This window comes from Malus sylvestris, chromosome 13, assembly GCF_916048215.2.
Source record: "Malus sylvestris chromosome 13, drMalSylv7.2, whole genome shotgun sequence".
In the NCBI taxonomy this organism is placed as follows: Eukaryota; Viridiplantae; Streptophyta; class Magnoliopsida; order Rosales; family Rosaceae; genus Malus; species Malus sylvestris.
In genome coordinates, this window is record NC_062272.1 from 21,147,005 (window position 1) to 21,172,984 (window position 25,980).

At 37.8% G+C, this 25,980-nt stretch overlaps 3 protein-coding genes across 5 annotated transcripts; 2 read left to right on the top strand and 1 right to left on the bottom strand.

Moving 5' to 3' along the window:
- The first annotated feature begins 187 nt into the window (after nt 1-187).
- On the top strand, nt 188-3,157 carry LOC126595641 (7-deoxyloganetin glucosyltransferase-like). Its single transcript, XM_050261938.1, has 2 exons — nt 188-1,375; nt 2,102-3,157. The coding sequence occupies exons 1-2, from the start codon at nt 868-870 to the stop codon at nt 3,031-3,033; spliced, it is 1,440 nt and encodes a 479-aa protein (XP_050117895.1). The 5' UTR covers nt 188-867; the 3' UTR covers nt 3,034-3,157.
- A 2,614-nt stretch (nt 3,158-5,771) lies between these two features.
- Nucleotides 5,772-11,503, top strand: LOC126595640 (7-deoxyloganetin glucosyltransferase-like). 2 transcript variants are annotated; one of them, XM_050261937.1, is made up of 3 exons: nt 5,772-7,017; nt 9,872-10,222; nt 10,445-11,503. In XM_050261937.1, the coding sequence occupies exons 2-3, from the start codon at nt 9,916-9,918 to the stop codon at nt 11,374-11,376; spliced, it is 1,239 nt and encodes a 412-aa protein (XP_050117894.1). In that variant the 5' UTR covers nt 5,772-7,017; nt 9,872-9,915; the 3' UTR covers nt 11,377-11,503. The 2 variants fall into 2 exon arrangements, with proteins under 2 accessions (XP_050117894.1, XP_050117893.1); XM_050261936.1 differs by lacking the exon at nt 5,772-7,017 and having other exon boundaries at nt 8,716-10,222.
- Nucleotides 11,504-11,754: 251 nt separating this feature from the next.
- Nucleotides 11,755-18,631, bottom strand: LOC126595638 (uncharacterized). 2 transcript variants are annotated; one of them, XM_050261932.1, is made up of 16 exons: nt 18,156-18,631; nt 17,597-17,755; nt 17,333-17,449; nt 17,126-17,210; nt 16,608-16,716; nt 16,436-16,503; nt 16,231-16,356; nt 16,009-16,128; nt 15,185-15,927; nt 14,647-14,850; nt 14,478-14,538; nt 13,639-13,752; nt 12,901-13,014; nt 12,722-12,808; nt 12,471-12,546; nt 11,755-12,135 (listed from the first exon to the last, which is right to left on the bottom strand). In XM_050261932.1, the coding sequence occupies exons 1-15, from the start codon at nt 18,242-18,244 to the stop codon at nt 12,520-12,522; spliced, it is 2,223 nt and encodes a 740-aa protein (XP_050117889.1). In that variant the 5' UTR covers nt 18,245-18,631; the 3' UTR covers nt 11,755-12,135; nt 12,471-12,519. The 2 variants fall into 2 exon arrangements, with proteins under 2 accessions (XP_050117889.1, XP_050117888.1); XM_050261931.1 differs by having other exon boundaries at nt 15,185-16,128.
- Nucleotides 18,632-25,980: the final 7,349 nt, after the last annotated feature.

The following is a 25,980-nucleotide window of genomic DNA, read 5'->3' on the forward strand; positions in this document are numbered from 1 at the left end:
AATTTCTGATGATGTTCTTGTAATGTTAGGTTTTGTGGTTGCGTTCGAGAAAGCAAAAATGAAAGAAGAAAACATTACTTGTAATGATGAATTTCTGATTAATATAAAGTTTTGTGGATGTGTTTGAAACTTGGAATTTGGAATTTCATCTGATTGCTTAGCTACTACGATTACATTATTATTCTGTGTATTTGAGTTCATGATTGTACTTGCTAACACTTCAAATTTATTGTTAATGGATCTCCTTTGATTCAAAACATTTATGTTATAAGATTCAACTAAGAAATCCACGAAAAAAAATCCATACAAATTTATAATAGAAATCTATATAAATCTGTCGAAATTCATATAGAATTGAGAATATTTTAAAATCCTTTAAAATCTATTACTTAAAAAGAATCTATTAAAATCCCGTGAAATCCAAATTGACCACACCCCTAAATCAACCAAGGTTAGAGTTTTAATTACGCTATACAAGTTTAAAGGGAATTTTTACACGATTAAAACTTACGATGTAACTAACCTTTGCAACATCATTCGAATCTTTTGTTATTAAATTTGGCATCATTTAACAAGTATTTGCCGGCTTCCAAAGTAGAAAATATATAAAATGCGCACGCGGAACAGCTGGAAAATTTAATTAATGAAGAAAAAATTGGACAACCATAAAATTTTCAAATTGAACTATTAAATTCTTCGAGATGATCATAAGTTAACCATAGGGGCCCTTTTATTTATAAAAATAAACCATAATTCGAGATTATCATAGCATAACCGCTAGCATCAAGATATTAGCCTATAAAACAATGAATTTGTGCAAGTGCAAAGACAAAGCATGCACTGATTCACACAATCTGAGTTAGTAAAATGACTTCCAGGAACAACGTCCCTCATGCTGTTTGCATTCCTTTTCCAGTTCAAAGCCACATAAAGGGAATGCGTCAATTAGCACAACTCCTCCACCATAGAGGTGTTCACGTAACCTTTGTCAACACGGAGTTCAATCACAAACGTTTTCTCAAATCTTTAGGACCCAACTCCCTCGACGGCGTGCCTGGTTTCCGATTCGAAACCATACCGGATGGGCTCCAAAGCTCAGATGAAGACACCCAACAAGACATCATGTTGCTTGCTGAGGCCATCCGAAAGAATTTCTTGGCTCCTTTTCGCGACCTCCTCGCTAAACTTAACCACACGGCTGGCGATGCTCCTGTGACTCACATCGTTGCAGACGGTTGGATGTCGGCGTTCCCCATGGAGGCAGCAGAAGAAATTGGTATCCCCGTAGTACTCTTTTTTACTATTTCTGCATGCAGCTTAATGGGCTATATACAGTTTCCAGCTTTGGTTGAAAAAGGACTTGTCCCACTCAAAGGTGAATATTACTACTTAACACTCCTACGAATGTCAATGATTTCTAATTGATGTATTTATGGCCTATTTGGAGTGCTTTCGAAATGGATAAAGGTTCTTTTTGACAATCAAAAGTATTTAAGAGGTTATAATTATGTTTGACAAAAATACTTAAAAGCGTTTTGTAGAGAAGCACAGAAAGTACTTGGACTTTAAAAAAAAAAAAAATTATACATGTAATAAGAACCTCTCCAAAAACACATATGTGTATAAGTGTTCTCTAAGCTATCCCAACAATTTATTTGAATCACTGAAATTCAGTTTAGTTGAAAATAAATAGAGACGGAAAAAAAAAATGATTGTGAACATTATTTTATTAACGGAAAACAAATAAACTAGATTGCCGAAAGTGCTACAAATTTAGGGCTACATCTTGATTGACTTATTTTCAATTAAATAACAAAACATCATATTTATAATAAACTGACTCGAATTTCTCCCAACAAGTTTAACGTTTCTTAAAAACTTAAAGGGTTGTTCAATATCCTTCTTGGATTCAAATTTTGTTTTCAAAATTGATGAATGTCTAAATTACTTAATACTCTTTAGTTTCAAAAGCAAAAAATTAGAGCAAATAAAGATACCAAACGCATAAGAAGTATATATGATTTTTTTTTTCTTTCAATACTTGGATTAATTCCGTACTGTTTCCAAACAGACGACGTTTTTTAAACTTTGATATTTGTAGATGCGAGTTGCTTAACAAATGGCTTTCTGGACAAGGTGATTGATTGGATTCCAGGAATGAAAGGTATTCGCTTAAGGGATCTCCCAAAAGACATGAGAGTCACAAATCCCAACGATAAATATTGGAAATACTGTTTGGAAGCAATTCAAAGATTTGTCAAAGGTTCAGCAGTTGTTGTTCATAGTTTTGGTGCATTAGAGAAAGATGTGTTGGATGCTCTTTTGTCCTTGCTTCCAGTTGTTTATGCGATTGGTCCTCTCCAATTGCTTCTCAACCAGATGCCGGAGCATCCTCTGAATACTACCGGATACAGTCTATGGAAAGAAGAAACTGAGTGCTTCAAATGGCTAAATTCCAAGTCCCCAAATTCGGTTGTTTATGTGAATTTTGGCAGTTTAGCGTTCGTAACACCGGAACAGCTTGTCGAGTTTGGTTGGGGACTAGCAAACAGCAAGCTTCCCTTCATTTGGGTAATCAGACCTGATCTTGTTGTTGGTGAGTCTGTGATTTTGCCACCGGAGTTGGTCGCGGAGACTAAGGAAAGAGGTCTAATAGCAAGTTGGTGCCCTCAAGAACAAGTCCTTGAGCACCCATCAGTTGGAGGTTTTTTAACACACAGCGGTTGGAATTCGACCGTTGAGAGTCTATGCGCAGGTGTGCCTATGCTGTGTTGGCCATGCTCTAGTGACCAGCCAACAAACTGTTGCTATGCGTGCAAGGAATGGGGGGTTGGCATGGAGATTAGTAATGATGTGAAGAGAGATGAAGTAGAGAAGCTTGTTAAAGAGTTAATGGAAGGAGAGAAAGGTAAGAAGATGAAAAATAAGGTCATGGAGTGGAAGAAACTCGCAGAAGCCGCCGCTAGTCCACATGGTTCTTCATCTGCAAACTTAGACAATTTTGTGAATCAATTGCTATCAAGAAAAACTTAGATAATTTAGATAATTTAGAGGGAATTGAATCAAAATTTTACACGAAATCTCTACAAATCAATTAAATTCCACAAAATTTGTTAGATTTATAAATTTATTAAAATTTCTTAAATTCTCAATTAAATACACCCTCTTAAAACTTTGAGAACCTCATGAAACTTTGTGGTGGTAATTTTCAGTTGCTACATATCTTATCTTCACGTGATTGATGGATATATAAATCAACATTTGTCACATTCCAAGAGGGCCACGTGGAAACATTTTGTTTCAAAAACTGATTACCTCTTGACTTGAGAGGTATTAAATATCGGTAATATCAGAAATATCGGTAGTTCAAAAACATGGAAATATCGATGAAAATATCGGGATAATATCGATATCGATGAAAATTACATGGAAACCACGGAAATTGTAAGAAAAGCTTGGAAATTTTTATTGAAACTTTGCATGATGTTTATTTAGTCAATTATCTATTAGTTTATCACAAAAAATTGGAAGGAAATGCATTGCATGATGGATTTAACATTATCAAGTTGATTATTTAGCGAGCTGACAAACATTGTGAGTGTAAAAAATATGTAGTAATTAATGAAAGAAGTCTAAACACATTATTTTCACAGTCACATGCACATTATTTTCACATCTTTTCACCTCTGGGTGCAAAATTATTTTCACCTCTGCAACACTCTGCAACACACACACACACACACGATGCAACACGCACACACGCATACGCAACACGCACACACGCACACGCACACGCACACGCACACGCACACGCAACAAGCACACACGCACACGCACACACGCATACCTTTCTGGATCCTTCTCTCTCTCCCTCGGTCTCTCCGTCTCCTTCTCTCCCTCGGTCTCTCCGTCTCCTTCACACGCACACGCAACAAGCAGAGAACACAAAGCCTTCCGTCTCCGTCTCTCCCTCGGTCTCTCCGTCTCCTTCTCTCCCTCGGTCCTCAGTCTCTCTCGAATCTCGATCTCGATCTGGATCCTTCCCTCAGTCTTCTCCCCCTTCTCCATTCTCCCACACACACACAGATCTCCCACTCTCTCGATCCTTCTGCTCCTCAGTCCGACAATCTCGAATCCCTCCACGCCCTTCGGCGCAAACCTGACCCGACCCTACCCAACGGCCAAGGCGTGTTTCTGTTCACGCTGCCTCTGTTCCACGTGTTCGGGTTCTTCGTCACTCTCTGGTTCGTCTTCGACTCGAAGATAACAAGTTTTCAGGTGAGATTCCATTGAAATTCAGCACTCTAACCAACTAAACCCTATGTTGATTACCTCTTGCATGCGTGAAATTTGAACCTTATATGTGAAATTGAAGTTCAAAATCGTGTTTTTGCAAGGTTTTTGGGACGAAATCGGCTCGGGAATAGGCACACCATCTCCGGCGTTCTTCTCTGATTGCACCGTTCAAAAAATATCGCGATATTTGGACGAAAACCATTCGGATACCTATTTAAATATCCATTATGCGAAAAACCGATAATATCGGCGATATTTCGCCGATATTATCGGCATTTTCTTCCATGCTTGAGATTCATATAAACTTCAACATTACTATTTTTGTCTAGCTATTTCAAAAATAAATGTTCTCTTAGTTATCGAGTAATTAAAGATGTCTAGTCATTCACTTTTGAATTTGATTTAAAGATAGAGAATAATTAAATAGTGTAGTTTAAGTTTTTGTAATGTCTCACTTAGTGGGCATGTCTTGTGTCGGTGAGTTGATGTGGCCTCTTTGTCTTAATGATTGGCTTTGGTTTCAAGGTTGTCACATTTGTAGTCTTTGTAGCAAATCCGCACTAACATCTTTCATTTTTCGTGATCGTTTAAAGATTTTACCATTATTGTTCATTGTGCAAATTTCTTTCCCGATTAATAAATTGGACATTAAAAATAGATATATTAAAGCGATCATGCACTTAATAATGAAAATCTTTGTATCGGTTATTGTAAAAAGAGAGGGAAAAAAAAATACACATGTGATACGTCTTAAACAACGCCCTACTACTGGACATATTTTTCAATTGATTAGAACACGGGATGGTACACCACGTGTCTCTAGACAAGTGGTGGGATTCTTGTATTAAAAAATTAATAACAGAAAAAATAAAAATTTCCACCATTTATATAATAATATGTGGTATACCACTTGTGTGTAAAAATTTCTCCTACCACTGCCAGCAAAAACAAACCCAAATTTAATTCATAAATTGCTTCGAGAACTTACTAAGGCATCGTTTGGCAAGTTGTATAAGGGATCATATATGATTAATAATACATACCTAACCGTTTAATGTCCTCTCATATTAAATAGTCGCCGGATTAATTTAATCAGTCTGTTTGTTTAGTCGGGGATACACCTTAATAAACCCTTCCAAAAGGAGTGGATTATTAGGCCTCGATTGGTAGTTCGGACTGTACTGACTATTTCTGTCGGATAGGATAAATAGTCACCGGATAGTACTGACTAAATTAGTCGGGCGTTTGGTGCAGTATCGGACTAATGATCGTATTATTTATACTGTATCGAATATAAATTTAATGTAATTATCTAAAAACCCAAATACTTTTCAAATCCTAAACTTCAAAATAAAAATCAAATTAAAAGCTCCAAATTAAGCAAAATCTAATTTTAAAAAATAAAAATAAAAAATTGCCCAAATGAAATATTGTTCAACAGTCAGGCTGCAGACAACCAAATGAACAAAAATATACAAATTAAATGTTGAACAAAAATACATAAAAATACCAAAAAATTGCCCAGATGAAATATTGTTCAACAAGCATGATGGTAACCCGCTTGGCATGGATGGCGCATAGGTTGGTGTCCTTAAACAGACCCACAAGGTAGGCCTAAACAGCCTCCTGCAGTGCCAATACCGCGTGGCTCTGGAAACGTAGACCAGTCTTGAAATCCTGGGCAATTTCACGAACAAGCCTCTGGAATCCTGATCAAGAGCTCAATACTCTTATGCTACTTACGGATTTCACGAAGAGCGACAGTACTAGGAGAGCAGCAGTGCGACAGTACTTGCTACTTATGGATTTCACGAAGAGCGACAGTACTAGGAGAGCAGCAGTGCGACAGTACCAGGAGAGCAGCGACGAGGAGAGTAGCGAGCGGGAGAGCAGCGACGAGGAGAGTAGCGAGCGGGAGAGCAGCGACGAGGAGAGTAGCGAGCGGGAGAACGACGACGACGAGAGGGACGACGGCGAGAGGAGGTGTCATGGAGAACCAAGTGCGAGAGAGAGGAAAGGTTTATACCCGACTAATAATCCAATCCTTTTGGAAAGGTTTAATAAGAAGGTGTATACCCGACTATCATATCCGGCTGCCTTAAATTAATCCGATGACTATTTAATACACCAAACAGCTGGGTTCATATTATTAGTCCTATTCGATTCCTTATACGACATGCCAAACAAGGCCTTAGTCTGGTTCCCATTCCTCTCTTTCTCACTTCGTTCTCCACGATACCTCCTCACGCCGTCGTCCTTCTCGCCGTCATCCCTCTTGCCGTCGTCATTCTCCCCGTCGTCTCTTATAGCCATCGTCGTTCTTCCTGTCGCCTCCTCTCGCCGACATTGATCTGCCCGTCGCCTTATCTCGCCGTCGCTGCTTTCCTTGTTGCGCCAAGCACCGTACAAAGAGAGGTTCATTCTCATTCACAAAAGTCGAATTCAAATTGGGTTTTTCTGATCTGGTCTGGGTTTATTTTGGAATCTTGGCTGAGAATTTGAATTGGGTTCTCCCCATCGAATTTGAATTGGATAATTTTGCTGGACCTTCTTTCTGACGAATTGATCTCTGCTGGTCATGATGTTAGTGATGGTGGGCTACTGGTCTATGCCCTTGAAATGGCATTTTCTGGGAATTGTGGCATTACTTTGGACTTGACTTCACATGGGAAGAGCCTATTCCAAACGCTTTTTGCTGAAGAACTTGGTCTGGTTATTGAGGTAAGCCGGAATAACTTAGATTTGGTGTTGGAAAACCTGCGCAGTAACAGTATTTTAGCTGAGATTATTGGTCAAGTTAGTGCCACACCTAGTAGAGTTAAAGGTGATCTAGGATTATTCTGGAATCTTGGTTGAGAATGATGATAGAACTTGGAAATTTGGACAAATTTTATCCGGGCAATTTTTTATTTTTAAATTAGATTTTGCTTAATTTGGGGCTTTTTAATTTGCTTTTTATTTTGAAGTTTAGGATTTGGAAAGTATTTGGGTTTTTAGATAGTTACATTGAATTCTTATTCGATACCGTATGAATAATACGGTCATTAGTTTGATACTGCACCAAACTAATTTAGTCAGTATTATCCATTGGTTAATTTAGTCAGTACTATCTATTGGTTATTTATCCTATCCGATAAAAATAGGCATTACAGTCTGAGCTGCCAAACGACACAATGCAACCATATGCATTTAAATTTAAAATACGAATTTAAGCTTATAAATAATGTATGTCAGAATATTTGGATTATGGTAAACAATGAATTTCAAACTTTTATTATAAGTTGGCTCACAGATCATACAATGCAACATGGTTTTGCATCGATCGTGTTATTTCTTTTTATTTGAACCTCTAGATCACATTTTGTGACGTTCTTATAAAAAAATTATTATTTGATTATTAATAAATCGCTATCATTTTGCATCAAAAAATAGATGGGTAGTCCAACAGATGAGAGACCTTGCTTAGATTTCTTGCATCACATATAGTTAGGCATAAATCCAAGGCCAGCCGGTTGGCCCGATTCCTCTTTTTTTGGCACAGTGGAGTCCACGAGTCTTTAGTCTATTTCTTGAAGACGGTTTTCGTGTCATTCTGAATTATTTTTTACCCTCTGATCGGATCGGTTGGAAATGGCCTTACATGGCACTAAATCATTGGTTGCATTGGTCACAAGTGTGGTACATCAGCAAACAAACGGAAAACTTAATGGAATTAAATGGCAGAGACCAAATTGATTTACAGTAGATAATTTCAGGAACGACATTGATTGATTTTCAAATTACGGGACCTAAATGATGAGATAGGTCAATTTTAAGGACCATTTGTAATAAAAACCCTTTAATATATAGATTGTCTTTTTCTTTTTTGTATCTTGTTTTTGGAGGTTCCTAGTTTCCAAAAACTATACATCGCCGGCGCCATAATTTTTGCTTTACTAAATTTACCCAACTTTTGAGTGCATATCGTGACACTTTATTCTTTAGCTAGGAAGAAACACACATATGATGATGAAGATTATTGTTATTGCAAAAGTATAATCGTTGTTTATATTGTTTTACTGTTGGTTTTAAAATGAATGAAAGTGCTTTTGATGAAAGTGCTTTTGGGTTCCAAAAGCACTTGAAGTTCTTTTTGGAAGAAACACTAGTTATGTGATTCTTGTAGGAAACACTAGTTATGTGATTCTTGTAGGAAACACTTCAAGTGTCTTTACAGGATTCACTTGTATTTTTATTAGGGATTAATTTTAAAAACATTTTCATCAAAAACGTTTCTAGTCATTATAATAGACTCACGCAGAAATGCTGTCTAACTCTATAAACAATGAATTTCAAACTTTTATTATAAGTTGGCTCACAGTTCATACAATGCAACATGGTTTTGCACCGATCGTGTTATTTCTTTTTATTTGAACCTCTATATCACATTTTGTGACGTTCTTATAAAAAATTTATTATTTGATTATTAATAAATCGCTATCGTTTTGCATCAAAAAATAGATGGGTAGTCCAACGGATGAGAGACCTTGCTTAGATTTCTTGCATCACATATAGTTAGGCATAAATCCAAGGCCAGCCGGTTGGCCTGATTCCTTTTTTTTTTTTGGCACGGTGGAGTCCATGAGTCTTTAGTCTATTTCTTGAAGACGATTTTCGTGTCATTCTTGATTATTTTTGACCCTCTGATCGGATCGGTTGGAAATGGCCTTACATGACACTAAATCTTTGGTTGCATTGGCCACAAGTGTGGTACATCAGCAAACAAACGGAAAACTTAATGGAATTAAATGGCAGAGACCAAATTGATTTACAGTAGATAATTTCAGGAACGACATTAATTGATTTTCAAATTAAAGGACCTAAATGATGAGATAGGTCAATTTTAAGGACCATTTGTAATAAAAACCCTTTAATATATAGATTGTCTTTTTCTTTTTCGTATCTTGTTTTTGGAGGTTCCTAGTTTCCAAAAACTATACATCGCCGGCACCATAATTTTTTCTTTACTAAATTTTCCCAACTTTTGAGTAGCATATCGTGACACTTTATTCTTTAGCTAGGAAGAAACACACAGATGATGATGAAGATTATTGTTATTGCAAAAGTATAATCGTTGTTTATATTGTTTTACTGTTGGTTTTAAAATGAATGAAAGTGCTTTTGGGTTCCAAAAGCACTTGAAGTTCTTTTTGGAAGAAACACTAGTTATGTGATTCTTGTAGGAAGCACGTCAAATGTTTTTACAGGATTCACTTGTATTTTTATTAGGGATTAATTTTAAAAACATTTTCATCAAAAGCGTTTCTAGTTATTATGATAGACTCACGCAGAAATGCTGTCCAACTCTATAAAACACTGCACTTGTGAGGATGCAATTACACATAACACAAAAACAAATCTAAAATGGGTTCCAAAGAAGCAGGCAATAAAAAGCCTCATCTTCTTTGCATCCCTTTTCCAGCTCAAAGCCACATAAAGGCAATGCTCAAATTTGCAAAACTCCTCCATCATGGAGGTTTTCATATCACCTTTGTCAACACTGAGTTCAATCACAAACTCTATCTAAAATCTCTAGGTCCCGACTCCCTCGACGGCTTGCCTGATTTTCGGTTTGAAACCATGCCAGATGGCCTTCAAAGTTCAGATGAAGATACCACTCAAGATTTGATTTCGCTTGTTGAGTCAGTCGGGAAAAACTTCACAGCTCCATTTCGTGACATCCTCGTGAAGCTCGAGCGTTCAGCAACTTGCAACGATATTCCTCCAGTGAGTCACATTGTTTCGGATGGTTGGATGGCTTTCACTGTCACAGCAGCTGAAGAAGTTGGAATCCCTGTCGTACTCTTCTTCACTATTTCCGCAAGCAGCTTCATGGGCTTCAATCAATATCCAACTTTGGAGGAAAAAGGACTTGCCCCACTCAAAGGTGAAAGAGATACTGTTGAAGCACTTAATTAACGGTTTCAGTTTCATATTGTTTCCCTTGTTTTAAACCAAGAGAACAACTCAACAAATTGTAGTTTTCAAATAAATGAAAACTAAAAAGGACGTAGTTATCAAAGGGGGCATTAATTAAGACACATAAAAGCTCATTTTTTGAACCAGTAGTGAATAAAACTTATTTTTCTTCACTTGGGTTTTTTTGCAGAGGAGAGTTGGTTAACAAATGGCTTTCTGGACAAGGTTTTAGATTGGGTTCCAGGAATGAAAGATATCAGGTTAAGGGACCTTCCAAACAACTTCATTACTACAGATCCCAATGACGTAGGCTGGGTCTTCTGCTTGGAATCAATTCAAAAATTCAAGAGGGGTTCGGCAATTGTCATTCACACTTTTGATGCATTGGAGCACCAAGTTTTGGATTCTCTCTCGTCCATGTTTCCGCGTGTTTACGCCATTGGCCCTCACCAGTTGCTCCTCAACAGGATACCAGAGCCCCCCTTGAAGGCTATGGGATATAGTCTATGGAAAGAGGAAACTGAGTGCCTCCAATGGCTAAATTCTAAGGCACCAAACTCAGTTGTTTATGTGAATTTTGGCAGCTTAGCATTCGTAACACCGGAACATCTTGTTGAGTTTGGGTGGGGACTGGCAAATAGCAAGGTGCCCTTCTTTTGGGTGATTAGACCTGATCTTGTCGTTCGTGAATGGGCCATTTTTCAACCTGAGTTTGTCGCGGAGACGAAGGAAAGAGGTCTAATAGCGAGTTGGTGTCCACAAGAGCAAGTCCTGGAGCACTCATCAGTCGGAGGATTTTTAACCCATAGCGGATGGAATTCAACGATCGAGAGCCTATGCGCAGGCGTGCCTATGCTATGTTTGCCATGCTTCTCTGACCAGCAAACGAACTGTTATTGTGTTTGTAAAAAATGGGGTATCGGCATGGAGATTAGTTACGATGTGAAGAGAGATGAAGTAGAGAAGCTCGTTATAGAGTTAATGGAGGGAGAGAAAGGTAAGCAAATGAAAAATAAGGTCATGGAGTGGAAGCAACTGGCAGAAGAAGCCACTGCTCCACATGGTTCATCGTCCACAAACTTGGACAATTTTGTGAAGCAAGTGCTACTAAGAAAAAGCTGAAGATCATGCGTCCCAGGGGTTCAGGTGTCCCAAACCTTTTCTACATTCGATCAAATTTAGGGTTTTTCAGCGTTTGAAATGATTTGTAAGTTGATTTAATGGATGAATTGTCTCGCCTCCTGTAAAACCGCAGACCAAACTCCAAGTGGACGAAACTTGATCAGCAACGATAATCGCTTCTTGCGTCAAGATTGCACTGTTGAGGTACGGGACTAAACGAACAACTGTTCCAACCTAACCTGATGCATCATCGTTCGTGCGTGATATGTATGACATCCACAGAGCTTACATGATCAAAACAAGGGAAGATCAATTCCTTGTTTCAAGGATTTCCGTGTTTATAAGCTCGAATAAGAGTATTCGACGGAAGATGGTACATGGATAAAAAGCGAAATTGATTCGAAATCTTGCTTTCTTTTTACAGTGAAGGCCAACATACAATACAAGGGCCCCTAAACACACACAATGCCTTTGTTCAAGACAGACAAAAGAAAATCAATTACATTCCTAACATATACAATAACATCAGTTCCCTTGTTAAATTACATTCCCTAGTCATTTAAACAACATATACTCTAAACATACATTAAAGAAATATTACAAAGCTGTATTTTTTTTTTTTAAATTCTTAATGGAGCGTTTCACAGGCATTTCGACTGGAGAAGCAACAGTCAGGTACAGGGTTAACTGTTATCCGTATACAAATTCTGTGTAATTCAGGCACAATCTTCAGGTTCACGGATACACCGTGATTTCATCCTGAAAGCAAAACATAGGGCCATCGTCAGTTTCTTCCCCCAAGAAACTGGAGCCAGCCGAAAGTAAACTAATATTAGACCTTATTTCTTAAGGACGTAGCTTATAAACCTACCAAGCGTATTCAATCCATGCCACTCCTATAATTTCTATGTACAAAGAAAAAGGAGGAATCCATACTCAAGAAAAACCTCAACACATCACCAAAACCTCTAGACAATAAGTGTAATATTAAAGGCATAATACTCCAAACATTATCCATCCTACACGTTGATGCTGGAAGTAAAATTAATTTAACAAAATCTTAATGCAATAGATCTTCAAAAAGAGAAACAGACCGGCTAAGCTGAGTGGTTCGTCTCACAAGTGGAAAATGATGGCTAGTTCCTAGCATTCCAAGGCATATGTCGGAACCTAGAAAAATAGATTGGTAACATCAGGAGAATGAACAGCTACGAAAAGTAAGTAAACATGTAAAGATGGAGGATTTGATTTTGCAGCAACTTAAAAACCAAAACATGAAGGCATAACTGCATACAAAAACAAAGAACAATAAACAAATAAACTGTCCACTGGGGTCATGTTGTACCTCAAGCATGTTTTCATCAAGAAAAGCGGATGTTGTCTGATTCGTCCCATGAAAACTATCATATTGGAGGATCCTTAACTTCCCTTCCTGCATTTCACAACATGAAAACATTGTGAGTTGTGGAAATTGGCGGAGGGGCCAAACAATTAAAACAAGCTTACAAAAACTGAATTGCTTACCTTGGTTCCATAGACGAGGCCACCTCCAACTGAAGGATGAAAGCAAGCTACATTGACCTCATCCTCTGCACTAGGAAGAACTCTCACAAGTTCCATATCAGAAATTCTGTAGACCTGAATAACAACTAAGAATGTTACATGAACACTCATAATAGAGGACAACCAAAAACAACTGTAACACATAAAAGTTTATATCACACAGACTCACAGTAGAACCACAAGGCACAACTACCGTCAAATTTATAAGAAAGTTGACATAAAATCTATTGCATACACGAGTTCAGCTGTAAATGACTTTTAGTTTGCACCAAATTCATTTTTTCCACTCTTTTTTTTTTTTTTTTTTGTCAAACGATAGATTTTGTTAGATTAGATGTTAGATTAGCCACCAGAGGGGTTTGAACCCACACACCGTCATGCAAGGGCTCAACACCTTTCCACCACTGTAGTATAAGGCCACTTGCACACTTTTTCCACTCTAAGACTAGTGCAATCTAACTTAGGTTGCATACATTAGTCTCAACCACAATTCATAAGAATTTCATATCCTTGCCATTTATTTATTAGAAGCAGATTAAATTTGACATAAGTTTCTGTATGTTACTTTAAAATTTGATTGAAACACCCATTCTGAAATGAGACACACTTGAAGGAAAAAAAAAAAAGAGTTAACTTTAATATTTAAAAGTTAAAACTAAAATGAAGAGGGAGGGGCGGAAGACAACTAAAAAACCTTACCTCCAGAATGGTGTAAATAGGCACTGTAGTCTCTCCATCAATGACAACACTCTTAAGAAGTGAACTGTGACGACGACCATAGGCAAGTAATATATGCTCTGACGTAGGAGAGAACTGCCACAAAAATCAAGGAATAACAAAATGGAATAAGTGTACAATGAAAATACAAATTCTTTGCTTGATCAAAAAGAAATATAAAGGAAAAAAAAAACTTCAAATGATTAGGTCATGAATCTTTTGCATATAAAAAAAATTATCAATTTATTGCTTATTTGTTCTAATCATAATGGCAGTGCATTGGAAATCTAAGTCATATACCATCAGCTGTTGGATTGAATATTGAAACAACATGATCACACATCAACAATACAAGGCAAACTATAACAGATTCCCCATACATATAACATACCTATGTATGTATGTGTTTATATACCGCTACATAACAACACCATGCTTCAACTTTAGATTTTCTGGTGGCATATGCCTTTTCAAAAATATATGCAAATGCAACTTACTACATTCTATCCGCAAATGCAATTTATTACATTCTAAGCACATAACAGATATCTTATCATAACTCCTGAGTCTCTAACTCAACTAAAGCTAAGCTGAGCATTGGCATGAATTATTGAGCTCTTATGCTGAGATTTCAAGGGATGCACTCCATACGGGGCTACTAACCTTAGTTTTCAGTTAAAATGAAACATTTAAGTTTCCGCTATAGATTTTCTTTAGTCTTAGGGAAAACAGTTAAACAAGTAAAGAATGGTTGGAAAATCAATGAGAAACTAATGATTAAGATGAACCAATAAGTCAAACATCTTCAAAATGTAGCTGACCTGAATAGATGTTAGGCAGTGGGCAGCTCTTATTGCCCGGGATGCAAGAACCGTTCCAAATCTAGATAAATAAAAGAAAATCAGGCTGTAGAAAGAAGGAAAATGCATATGGAAAGCTAAAAGAGAGGTAAGAAAAGATAACACATATTATAGGGAGTTAAAGGTTTACGTTGCTTCCTCAAGGGAATATATCCGGAGCTCATACACGACATGGTGAGCTGATATTGGATGTCGAGTTGGGGAAGTTGATGCCCCTGTCACGTCATGGTTGACCTGGCTCTGCAATCCAAGATCAGCTTCCATATGGGGTAACATACATGCAACACATGCAGCTAAAAACCTTCCACAAGGGGAAAAATGGGCACCCATCTCACTGAAACAAATTATCAAAGTAAAAATCCAAAAAGATATGGCCAGTAATACTATTAAAGTCCAAACAACCATGCAATGCTGAAGGAGAGAAAAAAAAGAAAAAATAGCCAAACATTTCATGATCATCTACTAATCAAATATTTGTTTGAAAAAGGTGTAGATCCAGTGAAAACAAACTGCCTTTGACAAAAAAAAAAGTATACACAAACTACCAACTGATGTTGCATCCTTTATGAATGTACTGGTTTTGCAAGACTTACGAATAAGCTAAAAGCAATGTAAAAGTAAATAAAGCAATAAAGTACCATGAAAGTTTAGAACAGAAAGAAAACTACCTACAAAGCACAGCATGTGGAATGGTTAAGCGACATCTTTCTGCATCAAGGGGAGAACAAGGATTTTTCAAATCATGTGGCCAAATTCTGAGCTTCACAGTGCAAGGCAACTCTGCAGCTGCTGCTGCAGCGAGTGAGTTGGCAAGTTCAGATTGGATTCTGCTCACAACAGGTTGAGGCTCACTTTCAGCATGCGGAATACTATTGAATCCAGCACCTTCATTAGATCCAATTGTCGACACCATATGAGTTCTTGAAGTACGATGCCGGGTACTAGATCTTCCAGTAACCCTGGATTGGTTCACACCGGTTGGTATTACTGAAGAAGTTATGGCTGGATTATCCATCTCACCATGTGCAGATGGATTATCTTGGGTAGCATCACTTACCGGCCGCATATTCCGTTGGCTAGCTTGGGTCTGACCAATTAACCACCCTTGCAAGAAAGGAAGTTCCCAATATGTTGAGTCACCAAATGGGAAAATATGATTGCTCCTCCCTTCAGGCTGCACTTCCATAGCCTCTAAACTGTCCACTGCAGGTTGAGAAACTTCAGTTTCCATTTCATTCAAGAAAGTATTAGTTTCTGTCTCTTCTGGTGCTGGAGAAGAGCTACTAGGTTCAATTGGGGACAGCAGAAGTTCATACTGCCCTGAAGGAGTTGAATATGTTAGCAAGCGCACTGAAGCAGAAGGATCAACTCGCTGTAGCGCACTACTTGAACCAATGTCCACGTCACTACGCTGCATAGATATTCTCCCATTATCTCTATCAAATGAAGGCCATATCAGAAATGGTAAAGACATAAGAGGTAGTCCATCTACCAAACCAGAACGATCACTAGATTGACCATCTGCCAAATATACAGTAGGTGGAGGATAGCGCAAATAACCCAGAGAAGTTGCAAGTGTCATCGAGGAATCTGAGGAGTCAAGGTCATTCACCTACAAATAAGAAAAAGACATGATTAAAATATATTTAATCAAAGAAACGATTAATATTTGTAACAAATAAAGAAACAGAAAAATGACTACCCAAAAACTTACCTCAGCAGTTAAAAGGAAAGGAGCTCCATGAGGGTGAAAATGCACAGCCCGGAGCGAACGCCGTGTCTTCAGTACTATGGTTGGGGAGGATGTTTCCCCTCTCCTATTGTAGTGCCATATGTACAACTAATGCAAGATTTAATGGTTAAGGCCATTAATAAGAATTGTGCATCGGTAGTTAAAATTTCCAAATAAAAAAACTTACCTTGTGACCTGACGCAACTGCAAGCAGCTCACCTTGGGCATGGAAAGCTATGGAAGCAATAGGACGCACTGTGTGGAGAAAAAAGCACTAAAAATCATATCCATGACACAAACTTAATAAAAAAAGAATAAAGTGTTTGTTTTAATGATTGATAATCCACATTAAAACTTACAGAAATCACGAGATCCTAAACACTCTGCCGTTTTTGCATCCCACAAGCGAACTTCGTGATCCAAACTTCCACTAGCCAATATGTCTGGATACAAGGGATGAAACCTAACCTGCAAAAGCACAACCAGCTGGTGAGAAAAGCACAGCAAGCTAATGAAATGTATCCAGTAGCTATGCTTAAGTGTCAGATCTGGTAACCAGCAAGTTTGTTTATGAATAAAACAACTAGATTAAAGCGGCAACATCAACAAAAAGTTTAGGATAACGCAACCCAAAGACTTTTGATGAAAGCATAAAACTTCTTGCAGAGAGAATTTTAGCATCCTAAGCATAGATTGTATTCTAAGAATATGGATGAAAAATAAGCTTCAATGTTTCACTAAATCTCTTGAGGTTCTGTTTACAAAATTGTTCACGGCATCTTGCAGCAAGCTGAAGCAAGAAGCTAACAATCAAAGTCAAGTATTCTAACAAAACAAAAAATTTCAAGAGTCAAAATATCGAGTGTTGTAGACTTACCACCCACGGTGTCCTACGGTGACCACTCAAGACCTTTAAGCAAATCCCAGTTTGGCAATCAATAATCTTAACCGTATGGTCTCCGCTGCAGTTACAGTTGCAATTGAAATTTAATAAATGATACAATCTTAGAATAAATATAACTCAACACTAAGCTTTAGCCAAACCCTACACCAGGCCAAGATATATATACATAGCAGGACTTACTGAGTTGAGGCCAGTGTCCTTCCATCAGGGCTGAAGGCTGCGGCAATAGTTGACCGTGGAGGAGGCACAAGCGGACAATATTTGGCAGACAAATGCTGGAGTGACTCTGCCTCCACCCTGAAGGCAATTCAATATCAAGACAAACCATGAATAGGAAGATCTAACCGAATGCAAAATAATTCAAACAACTAGGAAAAAAACAGTTTGCTTCTGTTTTGTTGCAAGAAAATAAAGAGAGAACGACTAAATGAATTGGCAGGTTACCATGAGATAAGGCTGTGTCTAGCATCTCTAGCTGCTTCAAACTTTGGGCCAACGGAATCAGAATTAGACTTAGAAGGTTCCCCCCATAGCTTCTTTGACCAATGTTTCGTCTGCGGAGAAACCTCTCTCTGTGCTAACAGTCTAAGAACATTGCTACCACTGCCAGTTAACATCAGATGCGTGCAAATCAGTTTCAAATCCAAAATCAGTCCCAATAAATATTCCAATCCGAATTTACAAAATCAACACCGAAACCATTTCCCAAATCACGAAGAGTAATTAAAATAACATCAACCAAAAACAATACCTCGGTACCTCCTCAATCTAAAAAAAAATTCTTCCTAAATTCGAACCAATTTCGAGAATAGCAAATCAATTGAAAACCCAATTCGGATTGGAACTAATTCAATTATGATCACCATGCAAAAACCAGAACGTCAAAGCATGAACACATATAATTTGCAAAAGCATTAAACCACAAGGCACCAATTTGGTAACTGAATTACACAAAAACTCATCGAACTCCCACCAATATTCAACAACAAAGTCCAAGATTCACCTGTGCTTGCACGGATTGGGCTGAGGTACGCGCGGGACAGAGGTGAACGGAGAATTGGGCTCGTCGGCCCACAAAGAACCTGCCCTCATAATTTTCCCGGGAAAATGTCATAATCTCAGCTTTTCCGGCATTCTACGGGTAAATTCAAATTGATAGCTTAAAAATCCAGTCGAATTTTCACATGCAGATCATGACGCCGTGGAAAGTGTAAATTGAATAGCAGGGGCGTTAGAATCGAACTGAATTGAACTGAGCTGGGGGGGTGGATTCGGTTTCGGCGAGCGCGACGTAGGGCGGTGGGGGAGCGAGGCGGCGAGATCTCCGGTCGGCGGGGAGGGGAAATTGGGAGGGGAGAGTGTCCGAGCCTCTGTGCGTGTGGCCGTGGAATTTGGATTTGGAAAATTCCGTCTTGGGTTTCTCTGATGGGCATTGGACAGAGGAGGGAGAGGAGGGGGTTGCTAGGCGGCTAGGAACCTAGGGGAAGTTGTTTGTTGGACGACAATGCCCTTGGCCTTGTGACCTCAGCTGTGGTGTCATGGAGTGTCAACGGCACGCGTTTTGAATTTTGTCAAACGAGGTTGTAAGGTATGTTTGGTACGAGACGGAATCGAACCGGACAGGATGGGACGGGACGGGACAAAATAGATGTTCCATGTTATGTTTGGTATGCGCAGGACGGAACGGAATTGTTGTTCCATTCTGCGTTTGGTAAGCGCATGGACGGAACAGAATCAAAAGGTAAATGACTAAATAATTCATGTTCTATCTGTTGTTTGGTACAACATTTATGTGTGGTACGGGACGGGACAATTATTTTTTATTTTTTTATTTTTTTAACTTTTTCATATTTGAACACATATGTACTTATTCATTATTTGTTTTTCTCCCATGAACTAACCTTATATTGAGATAAGCATTTCTACAGTTCTAGTAGAAGCAAGCATGCACATAATTGCTTCCCAGAAAGGCAATCCCAAGAGAGGTGAACAACCAAGTTAAACCAAATTATAGCATAAATCACGGATACAGCAATGGAAAACATAGATAATTCGATTGGATTCATTTTGTTTGGCAAAATATGCTGCTTCAAAAGCGACACTAGATAGTAAAAGTGAAAACAGGTAACAAAAACTGAAAATTTACTCGAGGAACTGCAGTAAAATGGCAAAATCAAACAAATTGGTAGAACTTCATGTCGTCTAAGATGACTAGATTAGTAAAATTCTGAATAAAATTCAACAGTACCAAATCGAAAACAAAAGTAGCATCCTGAATAAAATTTCTCCCAAAATTCTGACGCATAGCCAATGTTGGGTATCAATGCACATCCCTTGAACTTTCGCCTGACACATGAATCAATACCTTTGGGCCTTCTCTAGCTTTCCTGCCATAAGCAAACATGCATTAAAACAGAACAACTTAATGTTAAGGCTCCAGGAAGCGGAGATGCACAAAGAAATATGCATCCCCAAGTTACTTAATCAGGTCACAAATGAAAGAAAAACAATATATCTCAGAAATAAGACATTGAACCACATGATCACCCTACATGCATTGACTATACAGGATACACAGAGACAAGGGTAGAATCATGGATGCTTAACAGGCAACACTATCTACCCTAAACAGAGAACATTAATAAATTCATTGTTGATCAGGAAAAGATGCACAATGAATTCATCGCCTCTCTACAAGTCATTTTCGATCTTTCTCACATTCTAATTCAATTTTCAGCCATTGAGATATACAAATCTCAAACTGTAAACAAAACTATGAATCATTCCAACTTCAAGCAACTGCAATGAACACATCACATGATTCAAGATTGTGAAGAGCACTTGACCATTGCTATGCCCAACATCATTAAAATGATACTGAACCGACACTATAAAAACAGTTTGACACCTCCTATTCAAGATTTAAGTTTAAATGTCAACTTTATTGGACCCAAATCACTATAAACAAATACAACTGTAGTAACTAGTACTTCACACCATTAACTAGCAGATCTCATAATTAAGTGAATTAACCCCAATTTACCCATAACTTAATAGGTTATGAATTTATTAATCCCACTCAAATAGCCCATTGAAAATTCATATCTAAAACAGAAAATTTCTAATACATTAGAGCTGAAATCCCCACATAAATGTAATGATTCAAATAAATAAATAAATATGAACAGAAATGAAATGAGCCAGAGATTCATACCTTGATATAGTTCATATCATACTAAACCCCCTAATGCTCAGATGCCATCCATAAACATTTTTATTTTTCCTTCTATTTCCTCCTTAAGCATTTATATCTATACACACTTATTCAGCTACTCATGATCGATCCAACAGAATCCAATCTAACAGAACCCAAAGACATAAGATTTGTAGATTTCAGCACATAAAAATCGAAACTTGAACATTGAAAAAAATCCAACAGAACCCAATCCAACAGAGGAAAATCCAAAACATAATCCAATCCAACAAAACCCAAAGACATCAGATTTGTAGATTTCAGCACATAAAAATTGAAACTTGAACACTGAAAAAAATGAATCCAGATAGAGAGATACCTCTGAATGCAGATCGAACTTGGAACGGAGATGCAGAGAAGTTCACGGAGAGGCACACAGAAGAGGATGAGGAGGAAGGTTGCGAAGGGGAGATGTAGGGATGAAGAACTTCAACGGCAGAGAAGAGGAAGATGATAGAACTTGCGGCAGAGAAGAGGAAGAGGAAGAATAGGGTTTGTTGTATGATTTAGGTGTAAATATTGAAAAAGCTAAGGGGTATTTTTGTCTTAAATGTTATGATTTTTGTGTTCCACGGGATGGAAAAACCTGTTCAGGTGGGGAGGGAGAACCAAAATTTAACCCATTTTCATTATGTGGGACACGCGTTCCACATAATTTTAGTGCACCAAACATGGGACGGAACGCGTCTGTCCCATTCTGTTCCATCCCATCCCACATACCAAACGCACCCTAAAGACTCTGTAAATCATTTGCCCCAATTTAGATGTACGCTTTCTTAGAGCAACTTCAGTAGGGGAGGTTGCTCGGGGGCCAAGCATTCAAACAGGACCAAATTGTTAGGGGGGATAGGGTCCAGCGTTGGGTAGCCCGAGTGACAGGCGAGGCCCGAGGAGCAGGCCCATCGTTGATTGCCAGCTCGAGGGCTGCGTCAGGCGCGTGCGTATCACGCGCGCATGGGAGGGCGTCTTTCGACAAAAAAACAGGGATGGGGCCCGCGACGCCTGTTTTGAAATGTTACCGTTGGGGAAGCCACGTGGCTTCCCCATGTTTGTTCGATTGAAATGGCCTTATTTTATGGACCATTGGATTTCCAACGGTAAAAAACATTCAAAAATCTCATTTAATTTCATCCGTTTGATCTAAGATTAGCAGTCCACGTTATTAGGCTTTGTAAATTAAAAAGAAGAAAGAAAAAACAATTAAAAATTCTGAAATGTTACCGTTGTGCCACGTGGCACAATCTGGAATGTTGGAATTCAATTTTTTTTTAAAATCCAATGGCAGAGATTAATTAGGTGAATAATTTTTTTTAAAAGAATGTAAAAAATTCTTTAAAATCTGAAAAATTATAAAAAAAAAATTGATTTTCCTTTTCTATAAATACATTCTCATTATCTTTTACCTTACACCACAATTTCATATTTTCTCAACTACTTTCAACCACATTCCTATCTTTCTCTCAATGTTTGAATCCAATTTTTTTCCAACAAAATGACTACTCAAGCAGGTACGAATTAGACGCTTCTTCAAGATGTTGCGTTGTGTACTAGCTGAGTTCAAGTTACTCATGATTCGCTTATGGGTAATGAGATGCAGTTGCGAGAAATGTGGAGTCTTATTCATACTAATTATCTTGAGAAAATGGGTGGGCAAAGAACTAAAGAATCGATGTCCAATTGTTAGAAATTACTTAGCCAAGCGTTTAGTACGTGGAGAGACGCCTTGGCACAAGCTAGTGGTAATCTTCGAAGTGGGGAAAATTTAGCGGATCAGGTAACAATATATTATTTATTTGTTTGTATTATTTAATTGTTAGCTACTTTCATTATAATTATTTGTTAGCTACTTTCATTATAATTATTTGTTAGCTACTTTCATTATAATTATTTGTTTGTATTATTTATTTGTTAGCTACTTTCATTATAATTATTTGTTTGTATTATTTATTTGTTACCTACTTTCATTATAATTATTTATTTGTATTATTTATTTGTTACCTATTTTCATTATAATTATTTGTTTGTATTATTTATTTGTTACCTACTTTCATTATAATTATTTGTTTGTATTATTTATTTGTTACCTATTTTCATTATAATTATTTGTTTGTATTATTTATTTGTTACCTACTTTCATTATAATTATTTGTTACCTATTCTCATTATAATTATTTATTCTCCCGCATTGTGTAGGAACTTCAAGCACAAGCTTGGTATGGTGCCAAAACCAAAAGCAAAAACAAAACATTCATCCGGTTTGAATGTTGGAATATTGTCAAAGATTGTCCTAAATTCAGAATTGTGCCTGTCAGTCCAGAAGTTTTCATGAACAGCACTCATCTACACTCTACACCCGATCATGCCTCGCATGATCATGGTGAAGATGATGCAGAAGAAGTGCCTGAAACACCCCCCGTTGAACAAACGTCGGGGTTGACCTGTTTTCCAATTAGGCCTCAAGGTAAGCAGGCTTCAAAGAGAAAAGGTAATACTGTCAAGAATGCTTATGCAAAGTATATGGAAGACCTTGCCCACCAAGGTGAATTGACTGTGGCCCGGGAAATGGCTAAATGTGAGGCTGATAAGGCCAGAGAGGATGCAAAAGTTGCAGCTTTTGAGAAAAAATTTGAAGCTAATGAGAGAGAAAGAGAACTACTTCGGCAAGAAAGGGAACATAGAAGAGAAGAAAGAATGGCTAAACAAGATCGTAACATTATGAAGGAGCCTTTAGAAGGGACGTCTCTAAACCCTAAATATTTTTGGAAGTCAGAGAAAGCGGACGTGATGCGAAGGAGGCGTGCAAGAGAAGCGAGAGTAAGAGGAGATGGTCCTAGCACGACAACAGAAGATCATCCTAGCACAACAAGATAAGATCATCCTAGCACGACAAATTGGTTAGGTGATGATTATCCGTTCACGAACTCATAATTTTCCAATCAATTCGGGTTGTAATTTCTTATTCATTGAATAGAGTACTTTATGTTGTTTCCAATTTATTGAATTTAGTACTTTATTTAAACTAAGAGTATATTTATTTAATTTGGTTATTTATTGAATTTAGTACTTTATGTTGTTTCCAATTTATTTAATTTAGTACTTTATTCAAAACACATTTAAACACACCAAATAAAATAACATCAACACACCAAATAAAATTACATCAACATACCAAAATTACTTTTCAACTCACTAAATGAACTAAAAAAACACACCACATAAAATAAAATAAACACAACAAATAAAAACAAACACTAATGAACTTAAGTATCTTCAGCACCCCTTAATTCCCACTGGTGCTCTGTCAAGTCAATTTGGTGGGCATTGTGCATATATGGCCTTTGAAGTGCAGTATATCGTTGAATGACCCTATCATTGTAACGTCCATCCCTTTGTAATGGCTCGTGTTGCACGGGTTCTTTGGTGGCATCATGAGCACAATATATTTGTGTTCTGGAATTGTTCATCGTTTCTAGCTCATATTCATCAACGACATCATAATCGTACTCATCTTCCACAATCATGTTGTGAAGATTGATGCATGTCATTATGATGGATCGAAGCGACTCTACATCAAACATTCTGGCAGCACCTCTAACAATAGCCTAGCGAGCTTGGAGTATACCAAAACAACGCTCCACATCTTTCATGCATCCTTCCAGACAGCTTGCAAAGTATTTTTCCTTTGCACTTCGTGGACATGGCACTGTTTTGACAAACGATTCCCACCTTGGGTAAATGCCGTCTACTAGGTAGTATGGCCCATCGTACTTACGTCCGTTGACCTAGTATGTGACTTTTGGTGCATTTCCTTGCAGGACTTCGTTGAACACTGGAGATTGGGCAAGGACATTGAGATCATTTTGAGCTCCCGGAACCCCGAAAAAGGCGTGCCAAATCCATGTATCAAAAGATGTCATCGCCTCCAAAATGATACTTTTTAATCCTTTTTTTGTCTCCATAGGCGCCCTGCCATGCACTTGGACAGTTTTTCCAAGTCCAGTGCATACAATCAATGCTTCCAATCATCCCTGGAAAACTTCGCATCTCGCCCTTCTTTAGAAGCGTTTCCAAGTCCATATGAGTAGGTCTCCGAAGGTACTCTGCGGTGTAGACAGATTCGATTGCCGAGCAAAACCTCATTAGGGACTCAAGAATGGTTGATTTTCCCATCATCGTTATCTCGTCCACTTAGTCTGCAGCTGCTCCATATGCAAGCATCCTCAAGGCAGCAGTAATTTTTTGCTCAAGCAGGAGACCCATAGCACCAAAAGCATTAGGCTTTTGCATAAAGTAAGAATCATGGTTGCAAATAGCGCCCATGATTTTGTTGAACAAATGTCATTCCATTCCAAAACGACGTCGAAAGTACGTATCAGGGAATGCACTGTTACGGACAAAATAATCATCCAAGAGCTCTTCACCTCGTCGTTGCCTGTTTCTATCAATGTTTACAACACGGTTGGGCCTGCAGATCTGAGTCACAACTTGGATGACTCGACGGGAGTTTGAGACTCCTGCCATTCTTGATTCGTCATCTCTTCGTCTACGCTCGTTATCCTCTTCCATCTCATTTTTGGCCCAATCACCAGCATTGAACATTCCTTCTGATTGGTTAAACAATTCTTCCTCTTCTTGATCGATTTCCCACATCATCTTTGAAGAAGAAGAAAAAGACATTGTAAGAAGGAAGCAAAAACTATGAATAATGATAGAGATTTTGGTGAAGAATGAAGCAGAAACTATGAATAATGATAGGGATTTTGGTGAAAAAGGAAGCATAAACTATGAATAATGATAGAGATCTTGAGAAAATTGGTGTGAGATTTCTGAGAATGGATGGTGGATTATATGGAGGATTCAGAAAGGATTAGGTTGTAGATAATGCCACGTGGCATGCTGTCATTCGTTAAAACTCTGGTGGAAATCTAGCCTAAAAGATTGTACTCGGATTATGACACGTTGCACGATGTGATTGGTTAAAAATCTTACTGGAAATCCATCACCAATAATTGTCTTTTCAGATAATGACACGTAGCGCAACGACAACAATTAAAAATCTTATCGGAAATCCATCACCAATAATTGTTTTTGCGGATAATGACACGTGGCGCAACGACAACGATTAAAAATCTTATCCGAAATTACAAATAAAATTATTTTGAATTATTTTATAAATAAAAAAATACAAATATTTTATTGCTATTGGCTTTTCGGATAATGACACGTGGCGCAATGAGAACGATTAAAAATCTTATCCAAAATTACAAATAAAATTATTATGTATTATTTTATAAATAAATAAATAATAATATTTTATTACCAATTGCCAGGACTATTCAGTGCAAAGGTGGAGATGCAAAAGGCAATTGCCACGACAATTACTGTTCATTAAGGGCAGTTACTGTTCACTGGATGGATTAAATAGTGAATAGCCTGGGATGAGGGCTCCTACACTGGAGTTGCTCTTATCTGGCCTCAATTGCACTTGTTTTGAGTTGGAGAAACTTTATATACCATGTGAAGTTTATTGTTCGGCTGAGACCTAAAAGTATTGACGTTGTTCATATGTCAGACG